The sequence below is a fragment of the Cherax quadricarinatus genome, chromosome 78, assembly GCF_038502225.1.
Source record: "Cherax quadricarinatus isolate ZL_2023a chromosome 78, ASM3850222v1, whole genome shotgun sequence".
Taxonomy (NCBI): Eukaryota; Metazoa; Arthropoda; class Malacostraca; order Decapoda; family Parastacidae; genus Cherax; species Cherax quadricarinatus.
In genome coordinates, this window is record NC_091369.1 from 8,013,497 (window position 1) to 8,034,659 (window position 21,163).

Here is a 21,163-nt window from a genome sequence, read left to right on the forward strand (position 1 = left end):
ACGAGTGTGGCGGCATTTCGAGGAAGACCTGTAAACTTGAGCTTTTAAGTTTTATACACAAATCAATTTTACAGACTAAGAGCTGTTATCCTGTCTCAGCTCATTTCAAAGCCCAGCCTTATCTAAGGTATACTACCACCCCCCCAGGATGCGACCCACATCAGTCGACAAACACCCAGGTAGCTACTTCCTGCTGGGTGAGGGACAGCAGGTGTAAGGCTATGGAACCAGAACTCATTGTTTGACTGATTATTTGAAGTTGAAGCTACACAAATGTATTTTTTCTGCGTTCACAACGTCAGTATACCCTCAAAGCTCTCAAGGGAAGTTCCTTGACGCTGATGAGGGGCTCTTGATCTAGGGAATTGGATTGTGCTCCAGTTCCCTGAATTGAGCCTGAATACCTTCCATCCCCTCCCACATTCGCTGTATATTCCTAGGGATTTAGCTCTCCCCTGTGATTATAATTATATAATAATTATACCCTCAAGGCCATTATAGAAAAAATGTTGATATACCCTAAATCTAGTCTGTCAGAAGACTTGTTGACTCCTATCACCCTCAGTACCCATTCACTCGCCGTCCGCGGGTCTCCCTGACATCCTGTCAACACTTGTCACCATCATGGGGGCACCATCCTCTCATGTTGAGTCAGCTGGATCAACCCTCCATCACCGTCAGTTTCAATTAAACCAGTCTGTTAGAGTTGAAAGGCTATCAACCGTACGTAGCGTTACCATATGTCCGGTTGTACCCCAGCCATGTCTGTTTGCGTTTCTTAATCACAGTCAACCATTAGTGAGAAAGATGTTAGGTGAGATTCACCAAGAAACGGAATGGTTCCTGACGCGGGTCTTAGTCACATGATGATCCTACACCACAACTTTCGCTCATACAACGAGACCTTCAGTTGGCCTCCCCTTCCACCCCTTTAAATATTAAAGATTATACCATTTTTCCTGTACACTAACATCAAAGATACACAAGTAACCCGCACACAGGAGACTGAAACTTATGACGACGTTTCGGTCCGATTTGGACCATTAACTGGTCACACTAGTAGTGTGACTAGTTAATAGTGGAAGTAGGACCCAAACGTCATTACTTTTAGTCCTATATGAGGGTTATTTGTGTATTCCAGTCACCATCCTATGCCTTATATATATATATATATATATATATATATATATATATATATATATATATATATATATATATATATGCGCATCACCAGCATCACCATTACAATCCTCCTACATCAACAGTGTCACAGGATTTCCCAGTACTGATAACGGAACGGTGTAAACAGCTTGGCGATAAAGTGAGTAATGTAATGATGGGCTTATTGAGAGCGAAACCTGATAGTGTTTTTTTCAACTCATCCTTCATGTGTCTATTTCTAGTCAGATGAGAAACTTTAATAATCCTTTTGAGTGGTTAAAAACTAAGAAATTACTAGTCACTAATCACTTGTTCAAAAAAAAATATAGTTAACCATAGAGTTGTCAGGACATGGAATAGTCTGGAGAGTGGTGTAGTGGAGGCAGGATCCATACATAACTTTAAGAAGAGGTACGATAAGGCTCAGGGAGCGGGGAGATAGTGGACTTAGTGGTGACCAGTGAAGAGGCGGGGCCAGGAGCTATGAATCGATCCCTGCAACCACAGGTGAGTGCACACAAACCAGGTAATCAGACTGAGGAAGGAAGGTTGGGAGATCACAGGAAACGATAAAAAAGTATGAAGAACCACACAAGATTTAAGGAAGTATTTTCAGTGGAGACAGAATGGATTACTGTAAACCAGAATGGTGTATTGTGTCCAGCGCCAACAAGTGCTGGACATAATACAACCGACGAGGAAGTAAAGAGGCTCCTAAGTGAACTAGATACGTCAAAGGCGGTGGGACAGGACAACATCTCTCCGTGGGTCCTGAGAGAGGGAGCAGAGGCACTGTGTGCCACTAACAACAATCTTCAACACATCTGTGTAAACAGGGCGACTACCTGAGGTGTGGAAGACAGCAAATGCAGTCCCGATCTTTAAGAATGGAGACATGCAGGTAGCATTAAACTACAGAACAGTGTAACTGACATGTATAGTATGCAAAGTCATGGAGAAGCTTATCAGGAAAAGGTTGGTGGAGCACCTATAAATGTTGAGAGGGTTTGTGAAGATATGATAATTGGAGATAAACACAAGTTGTTGGCAGATCTCCTTCAGCTTTGACTGAGGGACATCTGAACAAGTATCTACAAAAGATACCTGGGGATTTCTCATTACTTGTCGTGTACGCAGAGAATAATGACATTTAATAATGACATTTAGGTTGATCATCTGACTGAGTGTTAGAGGTAGAGGGTACAGAGTCAGGAGGATTGTCAGCGTCTCACATTAGTCTGGGTAGAAATATCCTCAACATCGCATACTAACTTCATATGATCTAAATGCGATTCCTTATAGACCAGTACTAATTTCTCCAACTTTATACTTATTGCCATTGATATGTTCAACTACTCGATAAGGACCAACAAACTTTTGATCGAGCTTAGGCATTGCGGCAAAGTGACAGAAGTAAGGCAGGAGAGAGAGGGGTGGGTAGACTGTATTTTCTTGGATTGTAAGAAGGCTTTCGACACAGTTCCGATCAAGAGATAATGCAAAAACTAGTGGAGCAGGCAGGAGTAACAGGAAAGGCATCGCAATGGATCAGAGAATACCTGAGAGGAACGAAACAACGAATGATGGTAAGTGACGAGGTGTCAGAGTGGGCACCTGTGACGAGCGGGGTCCCACAAGGGTCAGTCCTAGGGCCGATGCTCTTTTCTGGTATGTGTGAATGACATGATGGAAGCGATAGTTACAGAGGTGTCCCTGTTTGCAGACTACGTGAAGCTAATGTGGAGAATTCAAGTGGATGAGAATCAGGTAGAACCACAAAGGGATCTGGACAGGCTGCAAGCCCTCGTCCAACAACTGGCTCCTGGAGTTTAACCCAACCAAGTGCAAAATTGTGAAGATGGGGGAAGGTCAAAGAAGACCGCAGACAGAATACAGGCTAGGGGGCCAAAGACTGCAAACCTCACTCGAGGAAAAGAACCTTGGATGAGTATAATACGGAGCATATCTCTGAGGCACTCATCAGCCGAATAACTGCTGCAGCATATGGGTGCCTGGCAAACCTAAGAACAGCGTTTCGGCACCTGAGTAAAGAATCTTTCAAGATTCTGTACACTGTGTACATGAGGCCCATGTTGGAGTATGCAGTATGGAACCCACACTTGGTCAAGCACGTCAAGAAATTAGAGAAAGTGCAAAGGTTTGTAACAAAACTAGTTCCGGAGCTATGGGGTATGTCGGACGAGGAGAGGCTAAGGAAAATCGACCTGACGACACTCGAGAACGGGATAGATAAGGGGGACATTATAACGACATGAAATACTGAGAGGAATTGACAAGGTGGATAGGAACAGAATGTTTTAGAGATGGGACACAGCAACAAGGGGTCCCAACTGGAAGTTAAAGACTCAGATGAGTTAGTGTGGTGTTAGGAAGTTTTTATTCAACCATACCTGGAGTTTACCTGGAGAGAGTTCCGGGGGTCAACGCCCCCGCGGCCCGGTCTGTGACCAGGCCTCCTGGTGGATCAGAGCCTGATCAACCAGGCTGTTGCTGCTGGCTGCACGCAAACCAACGTACTAGCCACAGCCCGGCTGGTCAGGAACCGACTTTAGGTGCTTGTCCAGTGCCAGCTTGAAGACTGCCAGGGGTCTGTTGGTAATCCCCCTTATGTATGTTGGGAGGCAGTTGAACAATCTCGGGCCCCTGACACTTATTGTATGGTCTCTTAACGTGCTAGTGACACCCCTGCTTTTCATTGGGGGGATGTTGCATCGTCTGCCAAGTCTTTTGCTTTCGTAGTGAGTGATTTTCGTGTGCAAGTTCGGTACTAGTCCCTCTAGGATTTTCCAGGTGTATATAATCATGTATCTCTCCCGCCTGCGTTCCAGGGAATACAGTTTTAGGAACCTCAAGCGCTCCCAGTAATTGAGGTGTTTTATCTCCATTATGCGCGCCGTGAAGGTTCTCTGTACATTAGAGTTGTCAGGAAGTGGAACAATCTGGAGAGTAATGTAGTGGACGCAGAATACATACATAGCTTTAAGAAGAGATACGATGAAGCTCATGAAGCAAGGAGAGTGGATCTAGTAGTGATCAGCGAAGAGGCTGGGCCAAGAGCTGTGAATCTACCCCTGCAACCACAAATAGGTAAGTACACACACACACACACACACATATATATATCTCTATATATATATATATATATATATATATATATATATATATATATATATATAGATATAAAGTTTTTCTTCTCTTTTTTAGTAAATGTCTACAGGAGAATGGGTTACTAGCCCATTGCTCCCGGCATTTTAGTCGCCTCATACGACACGCATGGCTTACGGAGGAAAGATTCTTTTCCACTTCCCCATGGACAATAGAAGAAATAAAGAAGAACAAGAGCTATTTAGAAAAAGGAGAAAAACCTAGATATATGTATATATATATATGCATGTGCGTGTCTGTGAAGTGTGACCAAAGTGTAAGTAGGAGTAGCAAGATATCCCTGTTATCTAGCGTGTTTATGAGACAGAAAAAGAAACCAGCAATCCTATCATCATGCAAAACAGTTACAGGTTTCTGTTTCACAGTCATCTGGCAGGACGGTAGTACTTCCCTGGGTGGTTGCTGTCTACCAACCTACTACCTGGCAAGACAGTGATGGAGTGAATGATGGTGAAAGTTTTTCTTTTTCGGGCCACCCTGCCCATATATATATATATATATATATATATATATATATATATATATATATATATATATATATATATATATATATATATATAATGAATAAAATTGGAGGAAGTATAGAATAAAGCAGGTATGTGATAAGCGGAGAGAGAGAGAGAGAGAGAGAGAGAGAGAGAGAGAGAGAGAGAGAGAGAGCACTGGAACAGCAATGAAGGTTCATGGTTCTTAACCTTCCACCAGTAAATATAAGAAATATCAAGGGCAAGTAAACAGTGACTACTGTTGCAATACTCTTACTCTTCTTCCTTCATTGTGGGGGGGGGGGGGGGAAGGGTAGATATTTTAACACCAGTGAACTTTTATAAGAACCTCCCTTTTTTTCCCAGGTGCTGTAGGACTCTTATGGGTTTAGTATTTCCTCATTAATTTAATAACAATAATAATATTGATAATAATAACAATGATAAAACAATAATAATTATAATTTGTATTATGGTAGTTGTAGTTATACGTATTTTTATTTGCTAGCTTTCCTCGGCATCTCTGTGGGAAAAAGTGCGAAATTCTGTGAATAATGAAAGTATAATTACGTTTTAGACTTGTTTAACATAAAATAATAATATTCTTATAGTTAATAACACATGCAGTGTGTAATTACACTTGCATTTTTACAAGCGTATTATAAGGCCTCACATCGTGTATATATATATATTATATATATATATATATATATATATATATATATATATATATATATATATATATATATATATATATATATATATATATCTGTATAAAGTTATTCTATATAATGCTATTTTTTGTAAATTCGAATGGAAATAGGGCGTCCAAAATAGCACTACACAGGACATCGTTACAAGAGAACTTACTGTTATAAATTACCTGTTAATAGCCATATAAAATATATTTATGAGGTGAACCTGGGCTAACTTGAGTATAACAGCTACCACACCTGTGTGAAGTAAGTTGTATTTTCAAACTTTCCTTGTTTAGATATACACGCATTAAAAAAAATCATACTGTACTATTCTACGAACACCAGAGAAGGTTGCAAGATGGTTTACTTCTTGTAAATTAGCGTAATTATGAGTTTTTTGAGGTTTAAATATGGGTTCGTACTGGGCTTGTCAGGGAGAAGGAATCACTGTGTTTATCCGTTTTTATAAATAGTATTTGTTTTGTTTAAGTAAATGCACTTCTTTGATCACTATAGAACTGATTGTAGTAAAATATATTTAGTCATACTGTAGAGGTAAGTTTTTTTAGAATTTAAAAATATGTTGTTGACGTTTTAATACATTAATATACTTTAGAAATATTCACCTTCGACTTTTCCTATTTTCTTACACATTAAAAATTATGCTGGTGATATTAAGAATAGCTGACGAAGTTTCATGTTATTTTTTCAATATTTGGGATTTTTAGGTAAAAATCTGAGGATTATCAGGTGATTACAAAAGTGAAAACCAGTTTCTGAGGCAGTAAGGAAGGAACTATCAGGGGGGGAGGTCGTGTGTTGTTGCTCTCTTTGTGGATACATAATTGCAGTGTAAGGTTATCGAAAATTGAATTACGGTAATATATCAAGGTCCACGGAGAATTGTGATGTACTCGAGGAGATGATTTTGTCCGGGTTACACCACCTGGATCCTGATGTGTGACTGGTTTAATTGGGTATGTACAACCATGGTTACTATGAACAAATTGAGAGTAAAAGAATGGAGAAAATGAGATATCCTATTGAATAATTTAATCCGGAACTATGTTATTCAGTTTATCAGCAGTGATTCATTTCCCTATATATATATTATTTATATTTTTTTCATTTATTAACTACAACATTATTCCTCACATTTGTGAGCTGGCGGCAAATCTATTTGATATTAATTATTATTTAATTACTTCTGACGGTTATTTACTGATCTAATAATTGTATATGAATATAATTTTGTTAGTCCCATTACGACAACTTCATTACATAATACTTATTCCCTACATAATTTTGGGGACATAAGTTTGCGAATTGTTCAGCATTATCTATACCTCTCTATCCCTCCATCCATTTTGTGGGAAGAAATGCATATGGACAGGTATAGACATTTCAAGAGCTTCGCCACGAGTGGCGAATTATTATTATAAAAAAGAAGTGCTAAACCACAAGGGCCATACAGCGCTGCACACGAGTGGCGAAACTTTTTAAATATTGTAATGTTTGCCGGTATCTCTCCACAACTTAAGGTCGTTATCATACCAATTCAACTATCTCAGTATGTATACCACATCAAGGGAGGTTCCTTGATATATTAAAGCAAAAGTCTGACTTGATTGGCAGCCACTATGGAATCCTCGCGTCATTAGTAACTGGAAGCCTAGCAGTTCAAGCTATTTAGCTTTATATCATTTGGGAGTGGACGTGTCAGCGGATGGGTCTATGAAAGATGAGGTGAATCATAGAATTGATGAGGGAAAAAGAGTGAGTGGTGCACTTAGGAGTCTGTGGAAACAAAGAACTTTGTCCTTGGAGGCAAAGAGGGGAATGTATGAGAGTATAGTTTTACCAACGCTCTTATATGGGTGTGAAGCGTGGGTGATGAATGTTGCAGCGAGGAGAAGGCTGGAGGCAGTGGAGATGTCATGTCTGAGGGCAATGTGTGGTGTGAATATAATGCAGAGAATTCGTAGTTTGGAAGTTAGGAGGAGGTGCGGGATTACCAAAACTGTTGTCCAGAGGGCTGAGGAAGGGTTGTTGAGGTGGTTCGGACATGTAGAGAGAATGGAGCGAAACAGAATGACTTCAAGAGTGTATCAGTCTGTAGTGGAAGGAAGGCGGGGTAGGGGTCGGCCTAGGAAGGGTTGGAGGGAGGGGGTAAAGGAGGTTTTGTGTGCGAGGGGCTTGGACTTCCAGCAGGCATGCGTGAGCGTGTTTGATAGGAGTGAATGGAGACAAATGGTTTTTAATACTTGACGTGCTGTTGGAGTGTGAGCAAAGTAACATTTATGAAGGGATTCAGGGAAACCGGCAGGCCGGACTTGAGTCCTGGAGATGGGAAGTACAGTGCCTGCACTCTGAAGGAGGGGTGTTAATGTTGCAGTTTAAAAACTGTAGTGTAAAGCACCCTTCTGGCAAGACAGTGATGGAGTGAATGATGGTGAAAGTTTTTCTTTTTCGGGCCACCCTGCCTTGGTGGGAATCGGCCGGTGTGATAATAAAAAATAAATAATCATTAAAACTAAGTTAAGGAAGAGACTAATCGTGAAGGGATAGACTAATTACAGGACTAAAAGAGCGCGAAGGCACAGGAAAGGGTGGTAAAAGTGAGGGCCTCTGATATACCAGTGGCTGGCTCCCTTACTGTTCACTCGTGGAACATTATCAGTCACCACTACCACCTCGACAGTCGCACTACCTCTCCTACACAGTCGCCACTACTTTTTATCACTTCACTAATCTATCACAGAGGCCACCACCCTCATTTCAAATACAGTTGCCACTACCGCCCTCGTATACTGGTGCTTCTGGTAGTTACCGCTTGTCGGAAACTTGCGACCAAGTAAGTTACTTAACTATTTTAAGCTGAAACCGGCACTCCAGTAAACTCTGGCCTCTCTCTCAAGTTGGCAGTGCTAAAACGATCGGCTCACTACCAAAAAAAAAAAGCAGTGGGTGCTGTTCTCAGATAATTTAGGTATCCCTGAAAGGGAATGCCTGTAGGATAACAATAAGTTTATTTTAGCATGATACATGTTTGAACAAAGGAGTGTAACAATTTAGTGAACATGCCTTAGTTTAATATGCACCCCATACCCATCTTGTGGGCGGTAGTAAAAAGATTACAGAGGTACATAATTGGTCCAGGGACTGGACTCCAAAGTTTTGATAGCTGAGCAAATTACAGAGGTAATGAACTCACAATTTACAAAGGTAATGAACTCACAATTTACAAAGGTAATGAACTCCAGGTAGGTCTAGTCACAATCATGACAAGTTACAAAGGTATTTACAGATTACAGAGGTAGGTAATGGGTCCAGGGACTGGGCCCCCAAAGTTTTGATAGCTGAACTTGCCGAAAGCCCCTGTGGAAAATACTGTATATATTTTCCAGAAATTCAGTATTTATATGTAAATAGATGGCCATACTGAATTTAATAATTGTCATAGAAAACGGAAAGCCTGCGTCTGCGCAGACGGGACTCGCCATCTTGGTTTTGAATTTTGTACAAACGTTGGTGTAATGGGAAGAATTTTTCGTGCTCTAGAGGTTAAAATTGTGTTGACACCTCTCAAATAGGCGGCGAAATTGGTGGACATGCATTCCTGCATAACTTGAGATATCAGACGACTGGACAAGACAGCTCCAGGAACCTCAGATAAGCTCTCTAGATTTGTGTATAATTCTGGCCAGTGTTTTCATAAATTTAATTAGTGAGGTTTTTCGGAGTATGATACAACTTAATATCACTCACCAATTTGACTGGATATTAAGATATATTTTCCTTCTGTTATGTAATTGTGTGTGTGTGTAATATATATATATATATATATATATATATATATATATATATATATATATATATATATATATATATATATATAACCATTTATTATTTTTAATATAGTCCACAAAATTTATATTACCAGTATTCCTGGTTATACATATTTCATTGGTAATTAATAGGTCCAGAGCAACTTGTGGATATGACAGTGGTAGGTATCGAAGGGGGACATTTTTTGCGACCTAGGTGTCCCAAATTCCTACTTGTCTATGTAACATTGATAAATAATAATCATCTTTATCATTTACTGTTATGTACATAATTAGTTACATTCAGATAAATGCAATTTTCCACAGCCCCTTTATATGCAGAGCATTTTGGGCAAGCTTATGACTAACTTAAGATTAATAAGGCAATAACAGTGCTGTAATTTTATATATGGTCATTAGGTGAATTAGTGAATACAATATTGAATGCTCAACTAGTTCACGCTGTATGACTAGTAGTTCGGGAGAGAATAATTACAGTTTTCATGTAGTATATAAAAAATACAGTATTACAATATAGCACAATTTAAAACAGTGAAGTTGAAATAACTTAAGTTTGAAGTAGTGAGCAAATAGTTGAGCAATCATCAAGCACAGTATACAGTAATGAAATTGAAACAATTTTAGGTTTGAAGTTGAGCAGCCATAAATTATTTAGGAGTTTTTGAGTAACTGGTAGGTGTTAAGTAAAGTGTTTGATTAATTTTGGGTGATGAGGTGATTTCTAAGTAGGGCCTTAAATTGATTTGCAGGAAGGGGCCTGTTTTCGTTCTTAAAGTCTTACTGGTTTCCGTGCGATAACTTGAGAATGCCTTGATGATCGGCTTCAGACTTGCCAAGCTGGGGTGTGAGAGGAATTTCCGATAACTTTTTTTTTTCATTAATTATAGGAAAATTTTCGTTTCCTAGAGGGATTAGTTACCAACCTAGCACACGAAAATCACTCCCCATGAAAGCAAAAGACTCGGTAGGAGATGCAACATTCCGCCAGTGAAAAGCAGGGGCGCCACGAGTACACTGAGAGACAACACAAAAGTGTCAGGGGCCAAAGACTGTTCAGCTGCCTTCAAGCATGCATAAAGGGGATTACCAGTAAACCCCTTGCTGTCTTCACGAAGGCACTGGACAGGCACCTCAAGTCAGTACTTGAGCAGCCGGGCTGTGGTTCGTACGTCAGTTGGCATGTGGCCAGTAGGAACAGCCTGATTGATCAGACCCTGATCCACCACGAGGCCTGGTCTCAGATCGGGCCGCGGGGACGTTGACCCCCTGATACCCTCTCCAGGTATAGGCTTCCATTTATATATATATATATATATATATATATATATATATATATATATATATATTATATATTTTGTTTATGTATAATGTTGCATTAAATTACAATACATTAAACGCTGATGCTGTGGAAAATTGCATTTATCTGAATGTAACTAATTATGTACATAACAGTAAATGATAACAAAGATAATCATTATTAATCAGAGTTACATCGACAAGTGGGAATTTGGGACACCTAGGTCACAAAAATGTCCCCCTTCGATACCTACCACTGTCATATCCACAAGTTGCTCTGGACCTATTAATTATAAATGAAATATACATACACCAGGAATACTGGTAAATATATAAATTTGTGGACTGTATATTAAAAATAATAAATGGTTATATATATACACAATTACATAACAGATTGAAAATATATCTTAATATCACTCACCAATTTGACTGGAGATTAATGTGTATCATACTCAGAAAACCTCACTCTAACTAAATCTATGAAAATAATGCTGGCCAGAATTATACACAAATCTAGAGAGCTTATCTGAGGTTCCTGGAGCTGTCTTGTCCAGTCGCCTGATATCTCAAGTTATGCAGGAATGCATATCCACCAATTTCGCCTCCTATTTGAGAGGTGTCAGCACAATTTTAACCTCTAGAGCACGAAAAATTCTTCCCCATTCACCAACGTTTCTAATACAAATTCAAAAACCAAGATGGCGAGTGTCTACTTTTTTTTCGATAACATACTTTTTTTAAAAATACAATATAGGGCATCTATTTACCTATAAATTACCGTATTTCCGGAAAATATATACAGCATTTTCCACAGATGCATCTAACCTATGAAGAAATCAGTACAGTTTTAGGCTGTGTAGGTTTTGATTTGTCTGTTTACTAATATAATTAAAATTGGAAATTATTAATTTGCGTGCGATAGTGATAATTTCTGTGATCATTTACAGGAAGGTTCGCATTATTGTTGGACTGTATAAGTCAAGTATTTACCAATTTCAATAAAATGAAAGAAATGTAATATTGTCTTGTAATAACTGGAGAATGCCTATACCGATTGACTTTAAATTACCAACAATGGCGTGTTATTAAAAAGTTCACATTTATTTTGTGCTGTGTAGATTTTTTTCTTAATTTTATTTAGTAAGGTGAGGAATTTGTTCGTGTGTATAAATTACTTGAGAATGACTCCATATCGACCTCAAACTTTTCAACATTGGTGTGCCGTACTTTGAGGAAGAATGAGAAGTTAGCTTTTTAGGCTTCAATTTGTCAGTTACAGAATAAAAATCGGATATCGTACCTTACTAGGGCATTAAGAAAGTGTATTATGGTGGACAAATTAAACGTATCTATATATTTCCTCGTATCTACACCGCATCATTTTTTTTTTACGTAATTCTCTGTAGCCATTTGGGAGATAAACTCCTAATGACTTTTGGAAGAAATAGAACCTTCCCTGCTCTTCCTTTCCTTGGATCGAATCTAATTCCTTCAGATTCCCCTAGCCGCTATATGACCCCTACGGATTTAGCGTTCATCTAGATTTAATAACAGTAATAACTAAATTATAATAGATAGGTTCTATCCAAAACTTAAAGCAAATTAAAAAAAAAACTTAATTTAAAAAATTTAAGTACATTAGTCGGGAAAAATTGCGGAAATTGCCCGCCAGCCAAGCTAAAAAAAATGAATACTGCTTATCATGCGATAATTCCTGAGTGTCGCATCTGATTTTCAACCCACGTTCGCTGTTAACTTGATAACGCAACCTCTTAGCGACCCCAGACTTAATGTATTTAAAGATCTAGGTCTCGTTGAAAGCTTTGAATCATATTCGGGCTGTGGGAGGGGCTGGTTCACCATTTTTATTAAAGAAATTTGGATATTGCTCTCTATATTCAAAGTTTATTCTCTATAAAGATTACAATGTTGAATTTACAGAATTTGGTTGTTGTGTGGTTTACATGTAGTTAAATAATGATTACAGAGTGTACCACTAGAACGCCTAGCATGGCTAGGCATTTCGGGCAGACTTAGTTTAATTCTTTATTTTAAAATATTACAAATTATGAGGTATGGCTAAGTGACTAAATACTAGTTTGTGAGTTTAGCAATGTGAATGCTTTTGTTTTGGCACAGTACATAGTTTCAGTATTGGAGTATCATAGGATTCATTATTTTAAGATTGAGATTGATATTTCTGTTTATGGTCAAATGGGTGAGTGAGTGTAAGTGTGAACCACCAGGTGGTATTCGTGTAGTTAGTTGATGGGGTTTATCAGGGAGATAAGATGTTTTCTAATGGTAGTTTTGAAGGTTATGAATGTGTCTGCAGTTCTAGAGTTCTCAGGTAGGGTGTTCCAGATTTTAGGGCCTTTGACATACATTGAATTTTTGTAAAGGTTTAGTCGGACATGGGGAATGTCGTAGAGATGTTTGTCTGGTGTTATGCCTGTGGGTTCTGTCACAACTATCAAGAAAGCGTTTTAGGTCAAGGTTGATATTGGAGTTTAAGGTCCTGTAGATGTAGATTGCACAGTAGTAAGTGTGGATGTACTGAACAGGGAGTAAGTTTAGATCTGTGAAGAGTTTACCTGGAGTTTACCTGGAGAGAGTTCCGGGGGTCAACGCCCCCGCGGCCCGGTCTGAGACCAGGCCTCCTGGTGGATCAGAGCCTGATCAACCAGGCTGTTGCTGCTGGCTGCACGCAAACCAACATACGAGCCACAGCCCGGCTGATCCGGAACTGACTTTAGGTGCTTGTCCAGTGCCAGCTTGAAGACTGCCAGGGGTCTGTTGGTAATCCCCCTTATGTGTGCTGGGAGGCAGTTGAACAGTCTCGGGCCCCTGACACTTATTGTATGGTCTCTTAACGTGCTAGTGACACCCCTGCTTTTCATTGGGGGGATGGTGCATCGTCTGCCAAGTCTTTTGCTTTCGTAGTGGGTGATTCTCGTGTGCAAGTTCGGTACTAGTCCCTCTAGGATTTTCCAGGTGTATATAATCATGTATCTCTCCCTCCTGCGTTCCAGGGAATACAGGTTTAGGAACCTCAAGCGCTCCCAATAATTGAGGTGTTTTATCTCCGTTATGCGCGCCGTGAAAGTTCTCTGTACATTTTCTAGGTCGGCAATTTCACCTGCCTTGAAAGGTGCTGTTAGTGTGCAGCAATATTCCAGCCTAGATAGAACAAGTGACCTGAAGAGTGTCATCATGGGCTTGGCCTCCCTAGTTTTGAAGGTTCTCATTATCCATCCTGTCATTTTTCTAGCAGATGCGATTGATACAATGTTATGGTCCTTGAAGGTGAGATCCTCCGACATGATCACTCCCAGGTCTTTGACGTTGGTGTTTCGCTCTATTTTGTGGCCAGAATTTGTTTTGTACTCTGATGAAGATTTAATTTCCTCATGTTTACCATATCTGAGTAATTGAAATTTCTCATCGTTGAACTTCATATTGTTTTCTGCAGCCCACTGAAAGATTTGGTTGATGTCTGCCTGGAGCTTTGCAGTGTCTGCAATGGAAGACACTGTCATGCAGATTCGGGTGTCATCTGCAAAGGAAGACACGGTGCTGTGGCTGACATCCTTGTCTATGTCGGATATAAGGATGAGGAACAAGATGGGAGCGAGTACTGTGCCTTGTGGAACAGAGCTTTTCACCGTAGCTGCCTCGGACTTTACTCTGTTGACGACTACTCTCTGTGTTCTGTTAGTGAGGAAATTATAGATCCATCGACCGACTTTTCCTGTTATTCCTTTAGCACGCATTTTGTGCGCTATTACGCCATGGTCACACTTGTCGAAGGCTTTTGCAAAGTCTGTATATATTACATCTGCATTCTTTTTGTCTTCTAGTGCATTTAGGACCTTGTCGTAGTGGTCCAATAGTTGAGACAGACAGGAGCGACCTGTTCTAAACCCATGTTGCCCTGGGTTGTGTAACTGATGGGTTTCTAGATGCGTGGTGATCTTGCTTCTTAGGACCCTTTCAAAGATTTTTATGATATGGGATGTTAGTGCTATTGGTCTGTAGTTCTTTGCTGTTGCTTTACTGCCCCCTTTGTGGAGTGGGGCTATGTCTGTTGTTTTTAGTAACTGTGGGACGACCCCCGTGTCCATGCTCCCTCTCCATAGGATGGAAAAGGCTCGTGATAGGGGCTTCTTGCAGTTCTTGATGAACACAGAGTTCCATGAGTCTGGCCCTGGGGCAGAGTGCATGGGCATGTCATTTATCGCCTGTTCGAAGTCATTTGGCGTCAGGATAACATCGGATAGGCTTGTGTTAATCAAATTTTGTGGCTCTCTCATAAAAAATTCATTTTGATCTTCGACTCTCAGTCTGGTTAGCGGCTTGCTAAAAACTGAGTCATATTGGGACTTGAGTAGCTCACTCATTTCCTTGTTGTCATCTGTGTAGGACCCATCTTGTTTAAGTAGGGGCCCAATACTGGACGTTGTTCTCGATTTTGATTTGGCATAGGAGAAGAAATACTTTGGGTTTCTTTCGATTTCATTTATGGCTTTTAGTTCTTCCCGCGATTCCTGACTCCTAAAGGATTCTTTTAGCTTAAGTTCGATGCTTGCTATTTCTCTGACCAGTGTCTCCCTACGCATTTCAGATATATTGACCTCTTTTAGCCGCTCTGTTATTCTTTTCCGTCGCCTGTAAAGGGAGCGCCTGTCTCTTTCTGTTTTACATCTACTCCTCCTTTTTCTTAGAGGAATAAGCCTTGTGCATACATCGAGTGCTACCGAGTTAATCTGTTCTAGGCATAAGTTGGGGTCTGTGTTGCTTAGTATATCTTCCCAGCTTATATCGGTTAGGACTTGGTTTACTTGGTCCCACTTTATGTTTTTGTTATTGAAGTTGAATTTGGTGAATGCTCCCTCGTGACTAATCTCATTATGTCGGTCTGGGGCTCCGCGCATACATGACTGAACCTCAATTATGTTGTGATCTGAGTATATTGTTTTTGATATGGTGATATTTCTTATCAGATCATCATTGTTAGTGAAGATGAGGTCTAGTGTATTCTCCAGTCTAGTAGGCTCTATTATTTGCTGGTTTAAATTGAATTTTGTGCAGAGATTTAAAAGCTCGCGTGAGTGTGAGTTTTCATCAGAGCTGCCTCCTGGTGTTATTACTGCAACAATATTATTTGCTATATTCCTCCATTTTAGGTGCCCTAAGAGTGGGGGGGTGGTGTTGCCAGGGATGGGATTTAGTGATTATTCTTACTGCAGCTTTTTGTTGGGTTATTATTGGCTTTAGGTGTGTTGCTGCAGTTGATCCCCAAGCACAAATAGCTTAGGTGAGGTATGGATAAATGAGTGGTATAGTGTGAGAAGGGCATTTTGCGGCACGTAGTATCGTATCTTGGAGAGGATCCCAACTGTTTTGGATACTTTTTTGGTTATGTGTTGGATATGGGTGCTAAAATTCAGGTTGTCAAGGTATAGGCCTTGGAATTTGCTCTCATTATGTCTGGTAATTAGAGTGTTGTCGATCTTAATGTTAATTTGTGCATCTCCTGCTCTGCTACCAAACATAATATAGTAGGTTTTGTCAGTGTTAAGCGTAAGATTTGTGAATGTCTCTTGGTTCCCTTCAAGTCTTCAACTCCAGTGTTGAACTGCATTATCAGCTGTGCCACACACTGCACTATTCCATTTTCCTGCATTGAGGGGCAGGAGACTGGAGTTACGTGATACAGGATACCTTTCTCGGATTGTGCAACAATCGAAATACATAGTTATTATAATTTAATTACAGTATATTCATGGGTTCGACAAATCCGTCATTCATTGCTTGGAAAAATGTGTGGAATCGTGTTTGATCAAAGGAGATGATATCTAATTCCTTGGATCAAAAGCCCATCTGCACCGGCGAGTCCCCCGTGAAAGGTCATAGAAGTAGGGTAGCCTCGCACTGCAAGTTTTGTATTAACTAAAAACAGGATATGTGAATCAGTTACACATGGATATGTAGCTAAGCGTTTCCCGTCTGTTGTGATGCTCTAGTGCTGTATCTCAAGGAAGGATTTTTAATTCAGAGAGGCTCTTGATCCAAAGAATTGGACCTCGGCTCCCCTTTTATGGATTGAATTGGATTGTTTTCCATCCTCTTTCTCTAGACTGTATGCTTCCTATGGTTTTAGCCTTACCAATGTACGAATAGTGCTATAAACCTTCACTGTGACCCGTTCTTTGAGTATTCATGGTGCAGCCTATCCTCTACCATTTTGATAGTAAGAAAATGTACGTTCCTGTTTTTACAACACGCCCAGCCCTGCCAGAAGTAAACCACTCTTTTTTTCTATTATTTTTATATGGTAATTATGCATAAATGTTAATATACATTAACCTAAAAACCTAACTCAACCGAGAATAATAAATATTAAAATTTCTAAAAGAAAAAAACACTGAGCGTGTAGAAATACTTTAAAATTCGTCGGACAATGCGCGTTCTAACTGCAAAAACTTTGCAGCAATCGTGAAAGTCTGTTTTGTCCAGCTGTCTTGTGTCCTTCATTGTCCATTGTCGAGTCATTGTGTTGTAATGTTGAGCAGTCAGAACCCCCTTATCTAAATGTGCTAGTGTGCACTCTTGTTATCTGATTTCCCTTCAGAGCTGATATTATAATAAAGGGGAAGCGCTAAACCCGTAGGATTTTACAACGCCTGGGGGGGGAAGTATTCGGGCTTAATTCAGGGAACTGGAACTGGAGCGTCAAGGAACCTTCGTTGAGGGGTTCAGAGCTGATAGTCATTTATCTTGTTAGTCGTTTCTGACGAAATGTACCTCAGCCTCATCACACGAAAAATTATAGCCCTCCCGCTTGGTAAATTGCTGTGTGTACTTCTGGGTTCACTCGCTCTTACTCGTGGGACTTTATCCCTATCATACCCATTATTAAAGCTGTACATGAAGTTTGCCTCCACCATTTCTTAATCTAGGGCATTTCCGTTTCTAACTACTGAGGCTGAAGTAAAAAAAAAAATCTGACTTCTGTAACTCGTGCGTCTTAATTTTCGTCTATAACCCTATAACCCCATTCTCTGTTCTTTCCTGTCGAAAAGCCTTTTCTTGTCCAATCTGTGAAGTCCTTTTAAGTATTTTTTGCATCATTATGTATGTTCCCCCCTTCCCTAGTCCTTCTGTCCCTTATTCATCCAATGCTTTCAGACTCGGATCTTTATTCTTCTCGTAACTCTATCTAGTCTCGTTGTGAACCAGTTTATTTTAGGTTTTTGGACCTGCTTGATTGAGAGTTCTTGTTGATGCTGCATACTCCATAACTGGCCTAACCTATGTCGCACATTGGCTTGCGAATGATGCTATTAGTTTCTGAACGCAAATTTTTGATTGGCCGGTGGTTGGTGAGCGAACCTGGTGACATATCTAGGTGCTGCACATGCCTTCTTCATAAACTATATTTATACCTCTGCTGTTCTACATTAGTGAAGGTTCTGTCCCTCCACCTCCAGTCTCTACTCTTTTTTTTTTTCTTCCCTAAATTTCAAAATCTGCATAACTAGGGGCTCTCCACATGTATTGTTGAAAGTCGTCCAATTTTGTAAAAACTAACTTGTAAATAAAATTATACTATTAGTATTTATTAGTGGTTAAATTCCAATAGACATTTGTCCAACTTTCTAGTTTATCTAGATCATATTTTATCCTTTATCTATCACGTTCGCTTTTTTTATCTTCATTAATATCATCTTTATTTTTACAAGTACATGTACAAGGTGACGTACCTAGCTGACATCAATGACATACTACTATATAGAGAACCGCTTGTTATGCTGAACATTTCGGGCAAATTAGGTCAGTTTTGCCCCAGGATGTGACCCACACCAGTTCACTAACACCCAGGTACCCATTTTATACTGATGGGTGAACAGGGACAACAGCTGTCTTAAGGAAACACGTCCTAATGTTCTCCAGCCGTACCGGGGATTCGATCTCCTGACATTGTGTGAGCTGAGTGCACTAGCGATCAAGCTACGGGACACATTATCTGAGGAAAACTGGTACGCTGAATTATTTCTTCACACAAATTGCTTACATACACCAGAAACTACTAGTCCCAGATTTCATGGAATATTGTTACTGTGTATATTATTACTGTATATTCGCTAGGAAGTGTTACTCTTACGGGTCGTACGGCGCCTGAGGAATGAGGCAATTGGTTCGATGAAGGAACAGGATGAAAGTCCAGCTCCTTGGATCAAAAGCCCCTCCTGGCATTGTCACTTTCCTTGAGGGTTGTTAAACGTTTGAAGGTTTTTCTTGGAGACTAACTACAACGTCTCCACTTATATTTTTTCACCACTTGTAGGCTCACAGCTACACTCCTAGGATAATAGCCACACTCCTCCTAGGATAAGAGGCTCATTATTGGGATCACACCCACACTTGTAGGCTCTCACCCACACTTGTAGGAGCTATGAATCGACCCCTGCAACCACAGTTAGGCGAGTACACCCACACTCCTGCTAGGATCACAGCCACATTCTTAGAGTAAGTCATGCTCCAAGAGTAACGGCCACACTCCTAGGATGACTGTGAAAATTTGTCTGGACTGCCTCCAAGTGAGTCGCCTACCCTGGCAAGCTCTGTTGACACCGAGCTCTGAGGTCGGTACCTCAGCCTCATATAGGACAGATTTTCATAAATGATTGATGTTGCAAGAAAATTTCGCCTGCATGCACGTTTAAAGGACTAACTTACTTGGTGATGTAGATCCTATCCTGGTCTTCAACCTCCCTAAGCTTAGCCCCTTTGGACTTCCCCTCAGAAACCACGTGCAACCGGGAGCCTTAGTTCCTGCAATTTTCAATCGATATTAGTGACCTGCCTGCACCTCAGAAATTCCTGTATCCAAGAGGGTGTGTATCCCCTAGTATAACTATGCAGAAACGGACAGTAGCTTCTAGGTTGACAAGAGACAAAGTACGTACTGGTCATGAACTGCCGGTTGCACAAAGGCCTACAGCTCAACTCACTCTCAACTTTCCCCAGACACTGGCCAGAATCCTAAGAAAAAGTGGAGGTCTTGTCTTAATGTATGGGCCTGACGGAGGACATCTACAGTACGTCGAGGTGCCTCCACCAGATTTCCCCAGGTCTCATATGTGAAGACACGTGGGGGCGCCGCCTGCTGATCACGGCATGTGTTGTTCAAATGGTGTCTAGTCATAGAAGGAAGCTCTGGCATCTTCGAGACCCGTGCCTCGTCATTCAAACTTGGGCTGCCAGTTCTCCCTAGCTAACTTAACCTAGTGTTTGCCTACATTTGGCCTATTACTACCTATGTTAAGGTCTTAGGTCTACATTATTATTATCTACAGTTGCCTCAATAATCCTAATATTAGTGTACTAACAGTATAAACTACCTACTTCTTCCCTGAAGGGTAAATCTATCAATTAAAAAGTACCTTCCAACCACCTTCGCCAACCCGGGTGAGTGTGTTTGTGTTTTGGGTGGGTTTAAGGGCCCTTGAACGGTGTGTTTTTCCCCGTTGGGACTTCTCGGACCGAATAAGTTCCAACAGTGACAGCCACACTAATGGGTAACAACCATACTAAGATAACAGCCACACCTCTACTAGGATGACACTGTATTAATTGCCCCTTCTCTTTCCTTCAGCGCCAGAAGGATGACCTACCACCTGGCCTATTTTGACCTGCGTGCTCGAGGAGAACCGGTCAGGTGGGTACTACGGGCCCTGGATGTATCCTTCACTGAAGAGAGGTTGGACTTCTTCACGGAGTGGAAGACTAGGAAGCCTGGTAAGTCTTTCTAGAAGTTAGAGAAGACAGGTTGTACTACATTTAACAGTGAGAGTATGATGTGCACTTTTATATTCACGAGGAAGAGCAAAATCCACAGGGGGTTGTATAGCGCCTGGGAAATGGGAGCAAATCAGATTTGGAACTAATTACTTAAATTCATAGAAGTATTTCAAAGTGCGTTTCTCATCTCCCTACTTCCCTAATCCTTATAATCAAGAGCCGAGGTAGGATAACAGCTGTTAGACTGTAAAATTGATTTGTGTAAAAAGAAGAAGAAAAAATTCGCCAGCCTCATGGAAGCAAACATTGAATTGAGTATGGTGCACAATTGGTGCAAATGGTGTGCTACTGTAAAGCCTATTGAATATGGTGGTGATATAGTGGTGAGAACTATTTAATAGTGACACTCCTCTTGTCTTAACATTATTTTACCTACTAATCAGACCAATTAATATCCATCCCTTTTCTTTCTCTGTAATTACCCCCCCCCCCTCCCTTAAGGAAGGTTCCTTTGTCGGTGAGGGAGTTCTGGATCTAAGGAATAAGATTGTGCTCTCTCTCTCTTCTTGGGTGTTGTATAACCCTTGTGGGTTAGCACTTCTTTTGATTATAATTATAATCTCTTCTTGGATCAAACCTGAATGACTCCCATGTTCCCAGGGCCATATGACCCCTACAG

General features: G+C 40.4%; 1 protein-coding gene across 6 annotated transcripts in view; it reads left to right on the forward strand.

Annotated features, from left to right (window-relative positions):
• The first annotated feature begins 6,307 nt into the window (after positions 1–6,307).
• Positions 6,308–21,163, forward strand: part of LOC128701606 (hematopoietic prostaglandin D synthase) — a 29,788-nt gene continuing 14,932 nt past the window's right edge. For 3 of the 6 annotated variants that reach the window (XR_008408947.2, XR_008408948.2, XM_053795402.2), the window contains exons 1-2: positions 8,187–8,384; positions 20,339–20,481. Coding sequence is in view for 2 of the 6 variants with exons in the window: in XM_053795402.2 (XP_053651377.1) it covers positions 20,349–20,481 (133 nt within the window). In the remaining 4 variants the exon portion in view is untranslated. Of the gene's footprint in view, positions 6,508–8,186; positions 8,385–20,338; positions 20,482–21,163 lie in introns of those variants that run through there. The other 3 variants (XR_011394178.1, XM_053795401.2, XR_008408946.2) reach the window with 2 other exon arrangements.